Genomic DNA, 17173 nt, shown 5'->3' with positions numbered 1-17173 from the left:
TCCAACATCAATAAAGACCACCTTGTCTGGTCTTCCATCCGCATCTTTTAACTGAATATAAGGCTTTTTCCTAATTCGATTCAAATCCTCATGTAAGCCATCCAGGAGAAAAGCCAGTAGCTCTTGACAATCTTGTTGCTGATAACCAGAAAATTGTGGTGCAAATCGTCCCACTTGTGTCTAAAAAGAAGAACAGAAATATGTCCAGCATCTTATTTGTTATACAGAAGAGCTACTTCTGAGATGCTACAGAAGAAAGTTGAAAAGAAAAATACTTACAAAGTTATAAAAAACAAGCTTTTCAATGGTGACAGGAAGTCAAAATTCAGTTAAAACAGTTACACATTTAATAAATGAATGGATTGCATACTGATGATATGACTTCAGATTCTTATTTTTACCTATTTCTGTAAGTTTTGAATTCTGAAACTACAAACATTCAGGTTAAGTTTCATACTAACCTTAAATGCTCTTGGCGTAACGTAACTGTATTTTCCTGACCACATTTGCTTGATGAGCTCTGCATAAGATTTTGCAATTTCACCACGCATTCCTAAAGGATTGTCAAAATTCAACTCTTCTTGGTATTTATCATTGAGAAAATATTCTGTTAGAGGAGGTGTGTTGCTCAGACACTGTAAACAGAAGGAATTTTTAGAATGATGATTTGAATTACTTCTAAACACAATATAGTGAAATAAGGAAAACAGAATGTTAGAACTTTGCTAGAGTAGCCTTAAAAAGTATATTAAACCGTAATGTCTAGTGCCACCAAGGAAGAGAACAGGTCTTTTTCAGAAATACATGTTTTTAAGCCAAGAATGGCTGCAGTTATCATTATAAATCACATATGGATAATGTTCCTTGAACCACAGTGCAACAACACAATTTCTAACCAGGATCAAAAAAAAAAAAAAGAGAAGGTGGTTCTTCATAAATGAACGTCAGCATTACGAAACTCCTTGCTGAAGGTTGTTATAAATGCACAAAATGTAGAAGGCCCTAAAGAGAGACAGTCAATTAATGAAAACAGAGATGGGGCTTACTGAAGTCAAAGTACATAGTGTTCAGAAAAAAAGTGAGCTGGAAATAGGTGAAAACATTTTTTTTGGCAGGTGTGTGAAGGAAGGGAAAGTGATAATATTTGCCCCATTCCTTCTCTTTTTACGCATCTGCTTACAAATGCTGATGAAGACAACAAACTGTGCTGAAAGGACAGGATTCTGAATCAGAATTAGTGCAGCCTTTCCTGTGTTCTTTTAAATGTTATGAAGCTGTTCAGTGCTGAAAGTAACTCAAGGAAAGCAAGGGCCTTAGTTTAGACTGAGATCATCGTTTATTCTCAGTATGTTTCTCTTTTCTGTCAGCGCTCATAGATAGCAGGAAGTAATCACTGAAGTATCATTTACAATTTCAGGAAACCACTTTGAATTTGTGCTACTCCTGACACTCCTTTGAAAAAAAAAAATTTCCGTCACTTAGAAATTATCTCAATTCCATGCCTCAGCATATAAGGTGTAAGAAAGACTTATCACTACATATTTTAATGTTTTTTGCATTCTTTATTCTACTGAGATCTCTAAAAAAAATTAAGACATTTTGACAGTCTCATCTGCCTCTCTGCAAAAAAACGAAACGAAGAAAAATTCTGGGTTTGCATATGCTACTGTGTAAGATGCAGCAATTGAAACTGGAAGAATTACAACTTCATTAAGTGGGATAAAAATGGTTACTCTGTTGTTGCCTCTACTGTTACACTGGTGAAATACTTCAATGAAAAAACAGTTGTGCTACAGAGTTGAGTTTGACACCCATATTACACTCCTTGCTTTCTTTCCCTCTTCATCTCAAGATTTCATGAGCTGTAAACACCGCAAAAAAAAAAAAAAAATCCTACTATTACAAGCCCTTTTGAACGCTGACTGCTGACAAAAACTCATTTTTCTCTTGCCATACGGCAAAGAATTCTTACTCCCATCCCAAAACACCACCTTCCACCTAAGATCTGTTGACAGCTCTGAACTGATCCTCACAGCTAAGAGTTCAAGAATAATTTGGTCTCTTAAATCCATACAGAAACAGTTTCCAACAGATCATTTTTAGTATCAATCTAAATGAATGGATGGACTTCCGAGTTCCATTAGATACTTGGAAACAGTTCAGTGCAAACCATGCTCAATTAACTACAAATAAAACTAATCTTAATGTAAAACTGAATGTGACACTGCTGACATAAAAAGTTTTGTTCCTTCTATGCTGGTTGTGATGCTCATTTGATTTCATAATAAACATATTTATCTCACTAACCTGTCAAAAAACTATTTTTTCCCCCCTCACTTTTCTTCTGGTCTGGACTACTCAAGTTCAAATCAATTCAGCTGACCAGCTTACTGTGAGTAATATCCAGAACAAGGAACTAAATGCAAAAATAGCAAATTTTCCTATATACTCTTAGCAAAGCACTGTACTTAATGCGCTGACAGAGTGTTGTTTCATCAAAAAGTAAACTTATCTTTTTCCATTTTTCACCTAATAAATTGGTTTTGTCACTTTTTCAGACTACTCATTTATATCCGTGTATGTATGATGTGAAGATTACAACAGAACATTTCCCTCTTGTTTATAACTATTTCTACATTCCAACTTATGATTACACTGATGGTAGAACTGGAACAAGCATCTATCTGAACGTGGTCATTTCTGAGATACAGAGCTGCCATCTTTTCTACAATCTCTAGCTGTTAAAAGAACTAATAGAATTTGTCATATATCCACTGATGCATAAACTTCTCAACATAACTGATAAAGCAAAATACTTGCAAGCATGTTTTCTTCTTTAAAAGGTTGATGAAAGAAACCTATTTAAGGTCTTGATTAACACCAGAGAAAAAAAGCATCCAGAAGTCAATTAGAAAGAATTTTCTCCTTATGATACTATATTTTGTAGTTATCAAGGAAAACTTATGGAAAGAATCGGTAAGAGAAGTAATATTTTGACCTAGGTTTTTTTGTGTGTTTAGTTTTAAAAACACAAAGAAGTAAACTAGCATGTATACCAACAGATGAAGAACAACAGAAAATAACGAAAGTTAGACAAATATCTTAAAACTACAGAAAACTTCGTGAACAGAGGAGCTAACAGGATAGCACTTAGGCTGCGCAGTCTCCACAAGTTTTATTTAATCTAAAAAAAATTTCTGTAAAGAGAAGTGCCTCAGTCTCTGAACCCCAACTAGAAGTTGAGCTCCACAATCACTGAAAAAAAAAAAAAGGCAACAAAATGTAGAAACTTCAAGACCAATCATCAATTACATGTATGACAAAACAGAGAAGTATTAGCCTTCAACGTGACAAAGGTTAATATTGGAATTATAGCTCCACGTTACAACCTAACTACTTTATAAATGGAAAAAAAATATTTTTCAGTAGCAGAACAGTTTGTGGACAACTCCCTGCATAATCAGTATTAAAAGATCTTAATCTCCAAGAAATCTAGACAACAAAACAATGCTTTGTGCATCAATTGCATTACTAATACATGCATAGTTATGCACACACAAGCACACAACCAGCCCAAAAGAATTCTAAAATACTGAGTCAAAAAAGGAGATCTAATCATCTGTAAACACATATATACAGTTCACTGTTTAAAATGAATGGCTCTAACTGGTACAGCGTGGGAGGCATTAAGATGCACAAGAAATTGAATAATAAATAAAGATTACTTTTAGTGCCTTATATATTAGTGTTGTAGCTTCACTGGAGTACTATAATCTTACTGATTCTACCTATCATCCTATGAAACTTTCATACAAGATGAAAAATAAACAAGTTATCCTTCTCTAAATCCACATAAATTAAATATGGGAAAAGTTTATAGATCCAAGGACTCTGATTGTTTAACTGGATTAAAAAAAAAAAAAAAAAAGGAAAGAAAATGCATGAAGAAAGAGGGGTCGGAGCATTGCTCCTCCTGTAAGGAGAGGCCCAAGTATCAGGGCTTATTCTCTTCTGGAGAAGAGACTATTTCAGGGGGATCCAAAAGCAGCTTTCCTACAGGGAGGTAAACAGGAAGATAAACAGGAAGATGGAACCAGGTTCCCCACAGTGGTGTGTAGTGGGAGGACAAGAAACAATGGGCATAACGTGAAACAAGGAGAGGGTAAGGAGATGAGGCAAAAAGTTTCCATCATGAGGACAATAAACACTGGAGCCAAATGCCCAGAGAGGCTGTGCCCCCAGCCTCACTTTTTGGAAGGTTTTCAAGACTCAGCTGGGCAAAACTCTGTGCAATCTTGTCTGACCTCAAATCTGACCTTCCTTTGAGCTGGAGGTTGCATCAAATTATCCTATGACCCTAGGGTAATCAGGAAGTATTAATTCACATCTCATAGGGGATATTATGTAGGAGTGATAATGAAACCTCACAGCAAATTACCTATTAATGTCAGTAAATTGTGGAAATGAGGAGATACTGTGATCATGAAATTAAGCTAAACATTGAGTATTCGTACAGATATTTCACTTTTTGATCCGTCCTACTTAACAACAATTTTACAAAAAAATACACTAAAATTTCTTATTTCAGGTGCCTCGTATGAGACCAAGATTGGATCGCCTGAAACAGAGATCTCAGTTACAGGAGAATCGTTTTTGTCTGAAATGATTAGTATCAGATGTGGTGAGAAAAACAATTCAGTTAATACACTCCTCCTTAATCTAGAACTCTGTATGCCTATGGCAACCAAAACAGAACACTAACAACCTGCTCATTTCTGGTTTTGGTGAAAATCATTATGCTCTGGATAAAATCAGCACCTCAGCTAACCACAGAAAGAATGTTAATCGGCTTCGTGATGAAAGAAAATTCCTGAAATACTGCATTTCAGAGTTCCCAATGACTACTGCTCAAATGTATACGTAATCACAGCAGTAGCAAAAAAAACCATAAAAAAATGGAAGTGTTGAAAAAAAAAACAACCACAAATGAAAGTGTTTTTATAAAAAAATAACACTTTCATTCTTCTATTTTTGAATCACAAAATGAAAACTATGTGAATTCTCAGGTTTTCACAGCAAAAGATCATTATCCCTTCAATATGGCAAAGCAGTACTTAGGAAAGATCCACAGGTGGCAGCACAGCAACGCTTCAGAAAATTCATATTTTCCTTATTTTTTCAGCTTACATCATAGTCATGTACACAAATGAATGTGAATAAAACACTTAGTTGCCAAATACACTTTTTTTTTGCTTGGCATGGGTTCAAGCATTCATAATAAAATATTTTCATAAAGTCTACACTCCATTTCTTCTTTCCTGTTTTATTGAATACACTACAAGAGCAGTGCTACTAAGGGACACAGTTTAGTGGGGAAATAGTGGTAGTGGGAGATGGTTGGACTAGATGATCCTGGAGTTCTTTTCCAACCGTAGTGATTCTATGATTTAGGCTCTAATAATAAAATCAAGCCTTAGGTATTAACACTGAAGAACTTAAAGTTTAGAACATGGAATATGCCTTCAAAAGCATTTGAAAAGCCTATGCAAAAGTTCCAACTCATTCATTTGTTCCATACTTGTTTTGAGCTTTATAACACTGAAAGACCCTATCTGAATAAGCAGAAGGTCTCTGCAAAAATCACACAGAAGATTAAAGGGCTAAACCTAACTTTACTTATAGGTTGAAAAACTATACTGAACTTGTAAAATAAAAACTGCCTGGACTACCTACATAGTACAGTTTAGGTGCAAAATCCTTGAGACAAGTCTGTCAGTCTGGACAGTAAGATATAAGGATGTGACTCTCCTGTGTGAAGAACACTGATAATGGTTCTGATCCAAATCCTCTTTACTGTAACGTGATACAACAGCAAAAAGAAGCTGTCTGAGAAATGAAGTGGTTTCTAAAAGCCTCTTTTGGGAACACTAAGGGATCTCAATGTTGGCATGGGAGGAGAAAGATCAAAGAAAAGTAGGAATCAGCAGATAAGTGATTAAACTTACCTCTGTTCAAGGAAACTACATGGACAATACTCAGTGAATGGAAGAGATCAAGGCAGAGCTCTTGACATAGAACATATTATGAATCTAACTGGAAATTATTTCAGTGCTTTAAATTCTACAGCAAACTTTTTTCTTTGAAGACGACAGATTTATCCTGATAAATAACTGTGTTTACCCAATTGCAAAGGAAGACACTTGAAGAATATAAACTGGAATAAGTAAACAAAGCAAAATACAGAGTCATAAAATAGCTGAGGTTGGAAGGCATCTCTGGAGACTGTCTAGTCCAACTGTTGGCTCAAAGAAGGATCAGCTATATCAGGTTGCTTGGGACTGTGTTTAATCAGTTTTCATGCAACTTTAAAAATGGAGATTCCACAGCAATACCGAACAATCAGTATTTATCAAACCAGTGTTTGATAAAACATATAGTAAATTAAAAATACATATATTTAAATGGAATTCCTGTGTTTCAAGTTGCACTTATTGTCTCTTGTCCTTTCAGTGTATCACTTAGTTTGGCTCTGCATCTTTATTCCCTTGCTCGAAGTATTTCTACACGCTGGTAAAGTCCCCCGAGCACCTGTTTCTCCAAGCTAAACAGTCCCTGCTCTGTCCTCACAGTCAGATGCTCCAGTTCCTTAATCATCTCTGTTGCCTTTCACTGGACTTGCTCTAGTATTTCCATCTCCCCCCTGTACTGGGGAGCCCAGAACTTAACCCAGCACTCTAGGTATGCCTCATCAGGATAAAGTGTCAAGAACAGGGTAAGACTCACCTCTCTCAATGTACTAGTGATGTTTTTCCAAATACTGCCCTGGAGACTGATTGGCCTTCTTTGCCACAAGTGCACATTGCTGACTCATGATCAACTTTTTGTCTGCCAGGACCCTATGTACTTCTCTGCCAAGCTGCTTCCCAGCTAGTCAGCCTCCATTCTTGCCCCACAGTACTGGTGCCTGGGATTATTTCTCCTTAAGGGCATGACTTTGCATTTTCTTTTCTCAATTTGATGAGGCCTTTATCTGCCAATTTCTCCAGCCTCTGGAGTCCCTCTGAATGTCAAACTTATTTATCAAGAACTCCTTCCAGTTTTCTATCATCCCTGAACCTGCTGAGAGTGCACTCAACCATCCAGGTCAAAGACTACAGCATCCAACATTTCTAAGCAGAATTCCCTAGTTTCCTATCTACACCCTGTCTCACCCCTTTTTTGCTTCCGAGATCTAGTGATCAAATGTGTTCAGATTGCTAGGGCCATAGGCATTTCACATTTCTAAGAAAGCACTAAGTACCTTTAGCATGAATAATCAGACAAACTAAAAACGCAACTGGAAAAAAATGCAGAAGTGAAGAGATAGCAAGAGGGAAAAGACAGCAGACTTTGCAGGGAATGAGACTTAAAATTTTTACTAAAAACAATTTTCAGTGATTTTTAGGATTACATTAAGTTCTTCAAAATCCTTTCCTGGAGAGATATAGTAGATGGAACTGGAAGATACTCCATACTTTCTTGTAAAGAATGCCAAATGAAGCATTTGAAAAAAAAAATATATATATATATATATTGCTAAAACTTGTGATTCAACATGCCAAACTGAATCTGCCTTTTAGTTTTCTTACACAAAGCATTACCCATATATCAGCAAAATTTACGTGCACTGCACAGTTTCTTATAATTCTTATTTAAACACCCAACCCCTTAGATATAACCAAATAGCAACAAAGTCAAAACTGACTTCGTTTAAAATGCAAGCCTCAGGATTTTCAAAACCCAGTTAATGTAGTGGGATACTAATAAAGACTGATATAAGCTATGTAAGATACTAAATGCTAATCATTCTCATCTGGAAATTTTAAAATCTACATATACGCAGATGCAAGCCTATTTAACAAAGTTTTGAACCAGTAGTCAAAATTATCCCTGTTTTTAATCAGTCTAGCTTTATTAAAAAACTGTTTTTACTAAAAATATTCTTTTACTCTGATTTTAATGATTCTGGCCCACAAGGAAAAAATATGTATTTCTGGACAGCAGTATAATGATGCAATTCAGTAATCTAGAGAGGTTACATCCAGAGTTTTATTCACAGAATTACATAATGACCAAGATAGAAAGGATCTCTAGGTCCATCTGATTCAACATCCTGATCAAACAAGACCACCTAGTGCAAGCTTCCCAGGATCACGTTTAAGACAGCTTCTAAAGACCTCCAAGGAGGGAAACTACAACCTCTCTCATGGCCTTCCAGGTACAGCCTTGTCAGCACTGGGTAGAGGGGAAGGTTCATCTCCTTCTACCTGCTTCTTACTTTATCTAGTGCAGCCAAGAATACTGTTAGCTTTCTTAGCTGTAAGTACACATTGCTGACTCATGTTCAACTCTGTGTCTAACAGGACCCCTGGGTCCTTTTTTGCTTTCCAATTGGTACTAATTCCTGGAGTTTTTCCCCTCCTCATGTGTTGGACTTTGCACTTCTTGTTGAACTTCATGATATTCTTGTCAGTCTATTTCTCCAGACTGAGGAGGTCCCTCTGGATGGCAGCATGACCTACTGGTTTATCCATCACTCTCTCCAGTTCTGTGTCATCTGCGAACTTGCTAAGTGTGCACTCTGTCCCACCATTCAGATAATTAATGAAGATATTAAACAGTACTGGGCCCAATATTAACCCCTGGGTATTCTGCCTGTTACTGGCCTCCAACTAGACTCTGTGTCACTGATCACTACGCACACTGGGCTCAGTTGTTCAGCCAGTTTTTCATTCACCTTATTGTCTGCCCATTAAGCCCATACATCAAGAACTTCTCCACAAGTACCCTTTGGGGTACACTGAAAGGGCTTACAGAAGTCCAAGAATATAATATTCACTGCTGTCTCCTCATCTACTGGGTTGGTCATTTCACTGAAGAAGCAGTGTAGAACACTGACGAAGTTCATTCAGAAGAGATGACACAAATCCTTCTACTTTCAGATTAGCCATCTTTCTTCTAGCGTGCTAAAAAAATCATTCATTACTTCCTTCACTATTCAACTAATTTTTAAGTATCCTTGAGACATGAATACATCAAACTTTACGGGTGCCTTAAATAAATAAGGAATAACCATGGAATAACTATGTATACCACTACAGTCGGGGAGTTAACTGGACAGAAAACAGCTTTACATAATATGATCCAGAGGTACTTTCCTATGGAAAAGCAGATGAGTCAGCAGTGCATCCTTGTGGCAAAGGTGGACAATTACATGCTGGACTGTATTAGTAATAGTAGCCAGAGGCAAAGGAAAGCAAGTCTTAGCCTCTATTTGGCACTTGAGAGACTGTTATTGTAATACTGTCCTTTTTAGACCTTCCCAGTGCAAGAAAGTGTGGATTGCCTCCAAGATGGTCCAGTGGACTACAGAACCACATACACGGAAAGGCTGATAGCTGCAAGCATCTGTTCAACTTGGGAAAAACAATAAATGGCAGAAAGCTAATTGCTGTCTGCAGCTGCCTAACAGGAGGCTTCAGAGAATATGGAGCCAGACTTCTCAGAAGTACACAGTGATAGGACTACAATCAATAGAGAAAAGTAAAAAGTTGGACCCACGATCACTCTGAGGTCCTTCCTACCTAACCCCAATTATTTCCTGAGTCTATATACAAAGAGAGGATAGAAAGTTATGTATCTCTAGAATACTACTTCTTCTGAAAAAAAATTCAAAAATCTCATAAACTTAGCTTACAAATGCATGTGAACCAACTTCTTACCTAAACAGGCTAAAGAAGGAATCCAACGTAATTATGGAATCCTTGTGATGACCAAGGAAAAGATTAAATCTCAAATATGCTTGGTAAAGATCCAATATCTTTATATACGTTGTAGAAAAAAATGCAAAAAAAAACCTTAAGTATGTTTTACAGTTTTTTGAACTAAGACTGCTTTAAAGACAAAAACATGAGTTCCAGAATTAAACAGGAAGAAACTAAATTACTGGGTCCTTCCAAAACTAATGTATTTAGCTCAGAGAAGAGAAGGCTTTTGGGAGATCACATAATGGCCCTTCCAGCATCTAAAGTGGGCCTACAGGAAAGATAGGGAGAAATTCTTTAGCAGGGAGTATAGTAATATGACAAGGAGGTAAATGGTTTTAAACTAAGAGAGGGTAGGTTTAGATTAGATATAAGGAAGAAACTTTTCACTGTCAGAGTAGTGAGGCACCAAAACAGGTTGCCCAGAGAAGCTGCGGATGGCCCATCCTTGGAGGTGCTCAAGGCCAGGTTGGATGGAGCCCTGGGCAGCCTGACCTAGTAGAAGGTGTTCCTGCTCACGGCAGGGAGTTGGCACTAGGGGAGCTTTAAAGACCCTTCCAACTAAAATCATTCTATGATTCTATGACTATCCCACTGAAGCTTCCACTTAAAAGTAAAATGACTACTTGTTTTTTGGTCTCGGTAGGAGTACAGATACACTAGTATTTCCACTATACCATAGTAAAGAACCTAAACTTTCTATTCCTATAAAATAGCTCATTCATAAAAGAGCAAGGGTCATGGGGAAATATGTTCAATGGCTCCTTGCACAGTAATCTGCATTGAAAGGATATGATAATTGGATATAAACAAAGGCCCAGAAATACACTGGCCATCTACTTCAGCATTACAGTCTGTACCCAAGTATGTTTCAAAATGAAAAAGTATCTTTCGTAACATGTCTGCATAGCAATCATTACGAAATAATGAATCACACTTAAGGTTTCATTCATTTAGAAGGTTCAGCTTCCTTCTGAAACTGATCACTATCCCCAGTGCAATAAACAAGGGAAGCAACGAATGCAGCCATGTAAATCAGTTTTCCCAGTATACCAATATAGATACATAATTTCAAAGTATTAATCCTATTCTGCTCCTTACTGGAATCTCAATGCTAGTTCCCAAATATGGCAAGATATAACAAAAATATTATTTTCCAAATAATAAAACAAGCTAATTTTAATCTCAAGTACATACCTGAATTGCTGAATTCATGAAACATGTATTCCCCAAGTTACTCAGGCCACACAGGCCTGGCTGTTCATTATGTCTTCCTGGCTCTGAATAATCGTAATTCTTATAAGCAGTATATGATGAGAGACAATAATTTGAATTTTTCACACTGTAAAAAAAAAAAGCAAAAACAAAAAAACATCTTTCACAATGTAAATATGTGATCCGCAGTACTTCCATACATACAAGTACTTTATAAGCATAAATGATTAAAAATTTTAAAGTAAATTCTGTGAAAAAGAAAAGATTAAAACCATTATTTAACTTTGGCAATAACATTAAATTCAGTTTAAAAGTCACCTTTGCAAACAACCAAAATCTAACATGCCGCAATGACTGCAATTATTACATCCCTACCCCTTTCTGAGTGGAGCAGCTTCACAGCTTACTCTTTTCTTCACTGCTCCATCAAATTTAACACACTCAGACTTTAGACACCACCAGCAGCAATCAATCATTTATGCCCTCTTGCATCCTGCTACTGCAATAGTGAGGGCAGTGGGAACGGGAACGCAGAGTTACAGGTGAGAGCTGAGATTTCTAAGGCCACTGTGGAATAGCTGCCTCACTGCATCACACACTCTATTTATAGCTTCTCTGCTAGGACAGCACAATCCAGCATGCAAATGCAGGAAAGCCTTGAGAGGTAAAAGAATGCGCAAAATGCTTTGCAACAACTTCATTATCAATCGCTATGATGCATCTATTTGGTGAAACTGAGAGGACTGAAATGGGTAAATTGGTAAGATTTGAAACAATTTGTTCCTGGATGAAGTCCTGCAAAACACAAAATATAGAACAGTGTAGAAAGCACAACAGAGAACACTAGAAAAGCAGAAGAATCTTCTAAGATGATGCTCTGCAAAGTATATATATATATATATATATATATATATATATATATATTTTTTTTTTTTTTTAAAGACCAACCAAACAGAATGCTTTAAATATTCAGGCATTGACCATTAAATCTACATGATAGTTTTGGCTAAACTTCAGGAGGATTTCTGCAGTCACTGAGCATTATTCACATTAGAAGATATTTGAACAAAAACGTGAAAGTCAAATATTAAGAAAGACAAAGAAAAATACGCAGTGCAAATAATTAAATCTGGTAAATAATTGAGGTTTATGATTTTGAAAGCCTGAGGGTGCAACAGTACCTAAACCCTTTTAAGAGTGTAACACTCTTTATATCCGACCAAATTTCAATTGTCTCCACAGCGTACAAGTATTCACTCTTCACAGATAAGAGTTGTTTGGTTTTAATAACAAGATTTATCGAAAAACAGAAGAGATTTTCTGCAATTTTTTATGGTCTCAGAGATGAGCTCCACTGTCCCTTATAGCAACTGCTGCCAAACTTCTACACCTGTGCATTTTAATTTAGTAGGTGACTTTCCTAACCACATGTCCATACTTCCCTTTCCCATACTTACACATTTCCTGCTCTCTGGCTTGCCCCAAAAGTAGTCACTTTTGGGGCACTAAATGGCATTGTGCTAATGGACCATACTCCAAGTTAAAATCCCAGTAAAGTTCATTCTGCCTGTTCAGTTTAAGATTAGTTTCTATCCTTCATTCTAGTTTACAGAAGGAATTTTCCAACCTCCAGAGGCTCCATCCCCTTCATGTATGTTGCTGTGATGAACTCTTTCCCATCATTAGACCCGAGTTCATCCAGGAAAGTTACCCTTCTATCTCCCTTTACAACTGCAGCCCAGCTAGTGTCATCAGCCCCAACTCCCTTAAGCTGGCAGCCTCACTACACCCAGCACAATCAGGTCCTTGTTGCAAAAGAAACGTGCTTCTCACAGGTTGCACGTATACAGGGTACACAGTAAGCAGCTACATGCATCCTTGCTTGCTTCCTATTGCTTTCCTCATGTGATTCAAAAAGTACACTTTTCACGTGGTTAGTAGAAGAGAGCTCTCTTTGGGAAGTTCAGGAGATGCAGGGTAATAAGCAGATTGAATAGCATGGGGTTTTTCATTCTCTTTTTTTTTTTCCATAGCTTCTTCACTAAAAATAGATCTTCAGCGGTGATTTGCTATGAGAGGTAATAACTACTGGTATTTCTATTGTAAAAGGGGAAGTCAATTCTACTTCATCTTCTGTACTGGTCCATAGAAGGACATTTTAGAGATTCAGAGATTACAATTACCAGCTGTACCACATGGAACAAATATTCCTATTTCTTCAAGTAGCAAAATAACTATACTACCTCACTTATTAATTAGATTGACAACCATAATAGCCATCCATGGACTATAGAGAATACTAGAAACCTAATTAATCCTTTTTTAAGTTAAATATCACATTTATGCAGAAACTTTCAGTGATATTTTATCAAAATGCATCAGGAAAAATACACTGCATAGTATGTGCAGGGGACTTCTCTTCTTAGCTTTATCAGTCTGCAACATTCACTTTTTCTAGAAGAAAAAATTTTCTGTTTAAACTACATTGTGCCTCTTCATTCCTTTAAGACTGGTCAAAAAAAGATAAGGTTAATAGCAGTCATTAGTAAAGAGTATGGAGTACAGCGATAGGACTAAGAGTACTAGCTTCAAAATAAGAGAGTAGATTTAGATTAGACATTAGGAAGAAATTCTTTACTATGAGAGTTGTGAAGCACTAGATCTGGTTGCCCAGAGAAGCTGTGACTACTCCATTCCTGCAGGTGTTCAAGGCCAAGCTGGATGGAGCAATCTGGTCCAGAGGAGGGAGGGTCCCTGCCCTTGGCAGTGATATTGAAAGTCCCTTCCAACCCAAATCATTCTGTGATTCTATGATGAAATTCTTTTCTTTTTCTTTTTTATTTTTATTTTATGCTATACTTATGGTGTACATTCCTATACCATTGTAAGGAAACAATATTTTTCAGATTAAAATTGCTGTTAGAATTCTATGATCACATTATAACAATTGGAGTTACAGGCTTGCAAACTACTATTAATAACTATTGTACACATAAACTTTCATTTGCTTTCTCTGTCTCAAAAATCAGCTTAGCCAGCTAAAATTATGTTCAAAACAAATACTGTTATTTCCTTAAAGCATCTCATGTCTATATGGAGGTGCCAATGGATCCTGGAGAGCCACAGAAGTGTAATTACACTACTGTACTGAAGGTAATATGCAACGTGAGAGACAGTAAGGCAGAAACATGAAAATAAATTTCAGCCTAGGCTGACATAGGTAGTTAATTAAAAAAAGCAAAGAAAAGAAGATAGCATAAATTAATGGAAAAGTTCTTTCTTAGAGGAGGAGAAAAGTAGCAACTAAGAGGAAACTGATCTCTACCCCGAATTATGAAATGCAATCAAATATATTTACTTCTTAAAGCCAAATATTCTTAATGCAACAGCACATACTTTCAAGTACACGGTATACTAATGGTATGACTTCTCTATTACTGACCTAGTTAGTCTTGAATGTGTATTCTGACAAAAGCTTCACTACAGATTTTACTGTATATTTCATCACATTGTAAATTTGTGGGTTTTTTAAGAATATTTTTAAAAATCCATAGATGGATTATTGCATTATAAGGAAAAACATGCTTCTGCACCGAGTATCTGCTTTATATAACATTCGTATCTACTGTCCTTCAGGTTACAAGAGAAAAAAGGCTGGTGTTTCATAACACTATGCAGAACATACACCTACTTTCTGATTTAGAAACCCTTAAGTTATATTTAAGGCACTTCAAATGATCAATTCCTCAACAAATCTGAATTTTATATCACTTCCTCCTAGCAAGTATTTCTGTTGAAAATCCTCAAATTTAAAAAACAACAAAAAACAGCCAAAAAATTTATCTTAAGTTTCAAAAGCTTCCATTTCAGCTTCAGAAGAAAACATAAATTACTACAGCATCATTAGAGAGATGCTAGCAGTAAAGATAGAAAGAAAAAAAACAAACCTTGGTGACTACTTAAAATGGGTCCTCACTAGGAAACAGCATCTGCTTGCTAAGCTTTGCTTTTGGCATTACAACTGTCTTTTGCATAAGCAATGGGGGAAGGAGAGATTAGTTCTCAGCTAGAGGCTCAGTTCTAGACAAGTAATTTTTCATATAACAATAGATAAAAAATACTTATTTACTACACATTCACACACAGAGTACAATAGACTGCAGTTAAACACATGGATTTCAACTGTTTAACAGTGAGAGTTGGGGCTACTCACAATTGGTAGAAGCACAAGTGACACTTCACCCCTTACGAAAAATCACTTCTGATAAATGCAGTATTTAACTGGAAGATATTGTATAAGATACTTAATATTTATATCACCTTTTTAATATTTAACATCTTCATGTTTGATCACAAAATGCATGTTTAGAAAAATATTTTAAATTTGAGTGAATTGTAAGAATAGGGCTCTTTAATTTTACCCCAGTTTGCATTAGAGATGGGTGTTTCATGGCTTCAAATATTTCAAAGGTGCTCAACCTAGTACTCTGTTAAATAATTCCACGTTCCTCTATATTCACCAGCTTTTAGAGTTGCATCGCATATCAAAAGACTACTCACAAAGTTGGTCACTGGAATACAGAAGCTCTTCTTCTGAAGTCTTACTGCAATCTTTACAAAACTTTTAAGTTGCCATATAAAGGATAAAGCCCTTAAAAGTGAGAAGCCTCTTTTGCTAAGCCTCTGGCTCATGGTAATGCTCAAGCACATCAACCAAACCAATCTCTCTCAAATCTCCTAGCACTAAGACAGGGATGTTATGTTGCTAATAGTTAATCAGTGGCTATAATCACTATGATGACAATCATCATAGCTAAAACAACCCAGCTGCTGTGGTTCTTAAACCTACGTGTGCTATCATATATACCGCTATAATACTTTAGCATCAATAAATCAGGAGAAGTAGGTTATACTTTTCTGTGGCCCACGTAAAATCAGATATTATATTAATGGATTTAGAGTTTGCCATATCAAAAATAAAGTTCTTATATATTTTCTTACAGTGCTCAATGTTATTTTTAGCATATGAATACTACGAGTTACCAAGCGTCTTGAACTGAGTTTTTTCTGCTATCATGTTTGACAACATTTGTATTACAAAATAGCCATCAGTAACAATTCATTATCAAAATACTGACAAAACAAATCAAAATCCATAAGCTAGGTAACATGGAAATTTGTTTATGTCACACCGGGGTGATTCATTTAAAATTTTTAAGATATATTGCTTACTTTCTGTTGTTCATGTTGTTATAATTATTTGATAGAGATGGAGAGATCTTTGGTAAAGTTGAAAAATTGGATGCACCTGGGGACCTTTAAAAATATGAAAATGGTAAATTAGATAAAAATTCTGAGATATTAAGAACCTTGAAAGAAAGCTAACAAAAGAACAATGCATATAAACAAGCATGGAAAATAAATACTTTATAAAAAAGGGCAAAGCACTAAGAATACCCAAGACATGCAAGCTCTCAGAATGCTTCACAATAGTTTCATATCATATTGAAGGAATACTGAGTGCAATTAAAAGAAGCAGGCAAACAAAACAAAACAAAAAAAACACAGACCACTGTTCTAAAAAAGCTGCTTTCAGTTTGTAGTAAGACAACAGGTATGGCAACGTTCTATAACCTAGAATGCAAATCTAATATGAAAATTGTACGTTTTTTTCAGTTAACCATAAATGGATGTGATATAAGAATGATTGAGACACGTATTCCAATATTAGTTTAATAGCAGCATGAAACTATTTCAATATGGTTGTCTTATTAAAATCATTAAAAGAATTTCAGGATATCATGCAGAATAGTAAGCAAATTTTAAAACCTCTTTAGTCGGAAGTAATAGCATTATCATTCATCCCCACTGCTTAAGCCTATTCTTAAACATAAGAATAATGAATATTTCACTCATAAAGATTCCCTTAATGCAATGCATACAATAAATGGAAATCTTGCTGTGTTTTTTTTTTTTTTTCTTTTTTCCTTTCTCTTCTTTTCCAGATCTTACAGAAAACCATGTGAAAGGCTATGAATACTTTTGTGTTTTTCTGTGGGCTCTATGCAATCCAGCTGGGTTAGAAAAAGCTCCAGCTGTCCTTGTGAAGCTTTGAAATATGTCTCATGATATTAAGACAAGAAATTTTGTATGCT

The 17173-nt window shown here is 35.9% G+C and overlaps 1 protein-coding gene across 2 annotated transcripts in view; it reads right to left on the bottom strand.

Annotated features, from left to right (window-relative positions):
• USP15 (ubiquitin specific peptidase 15) overlaps nucleotides 1-17173 on the bottom strand; it is a 64043-nt gene that overhangs the window by 10495 nt on the left and 36375 nt on the right. Inside the window, exons 7-10 of one of the 2 annotated variants that reach the window (XM_003202039.5) lie at nucleotides 16251-16334; nucleotides 11001-11145; nucleotides 462-635; nucleotides 22-180 (exon numbers count right to left, since the gene is read on the bottom strand). In XM_003202039.5, the coding sequence (XP_003202087.1) occupies nucleotides 22-180; nucleotides 462-635; nucleotides 11001-11145; nucleotides 16251-16334 (562 nt within the window). The remainder of the gene's footprint in view (nucleotides 1-21; nucleotides 181-461; nucleotides 636-11000; nucleotides 11146-16250; nucleotides 16335-17173) is intronic. The other variant, XM_019612954.3, reaches the window with a different exon arrangement.

This window comes from Meleagris gallopavo, chromosome 1, assembly GCF_905368555.1.
Source record: "Meleagris gallopavo chromosome 1, MGAL_WU_HG_1.1, whole genome shotgun sequence".
Taxonomy (NCBI): Eukaryota; Metazoa; Chordata; class Aves; order Galliformes; family Phasianidae; genus Meleagris; species Meleagris gallopavo.
The sequence above is the reverse complement of the archived record's forward strand: the minus strand, read 5'-3'. Positions and strand labels throughout refer to the sequence as shown.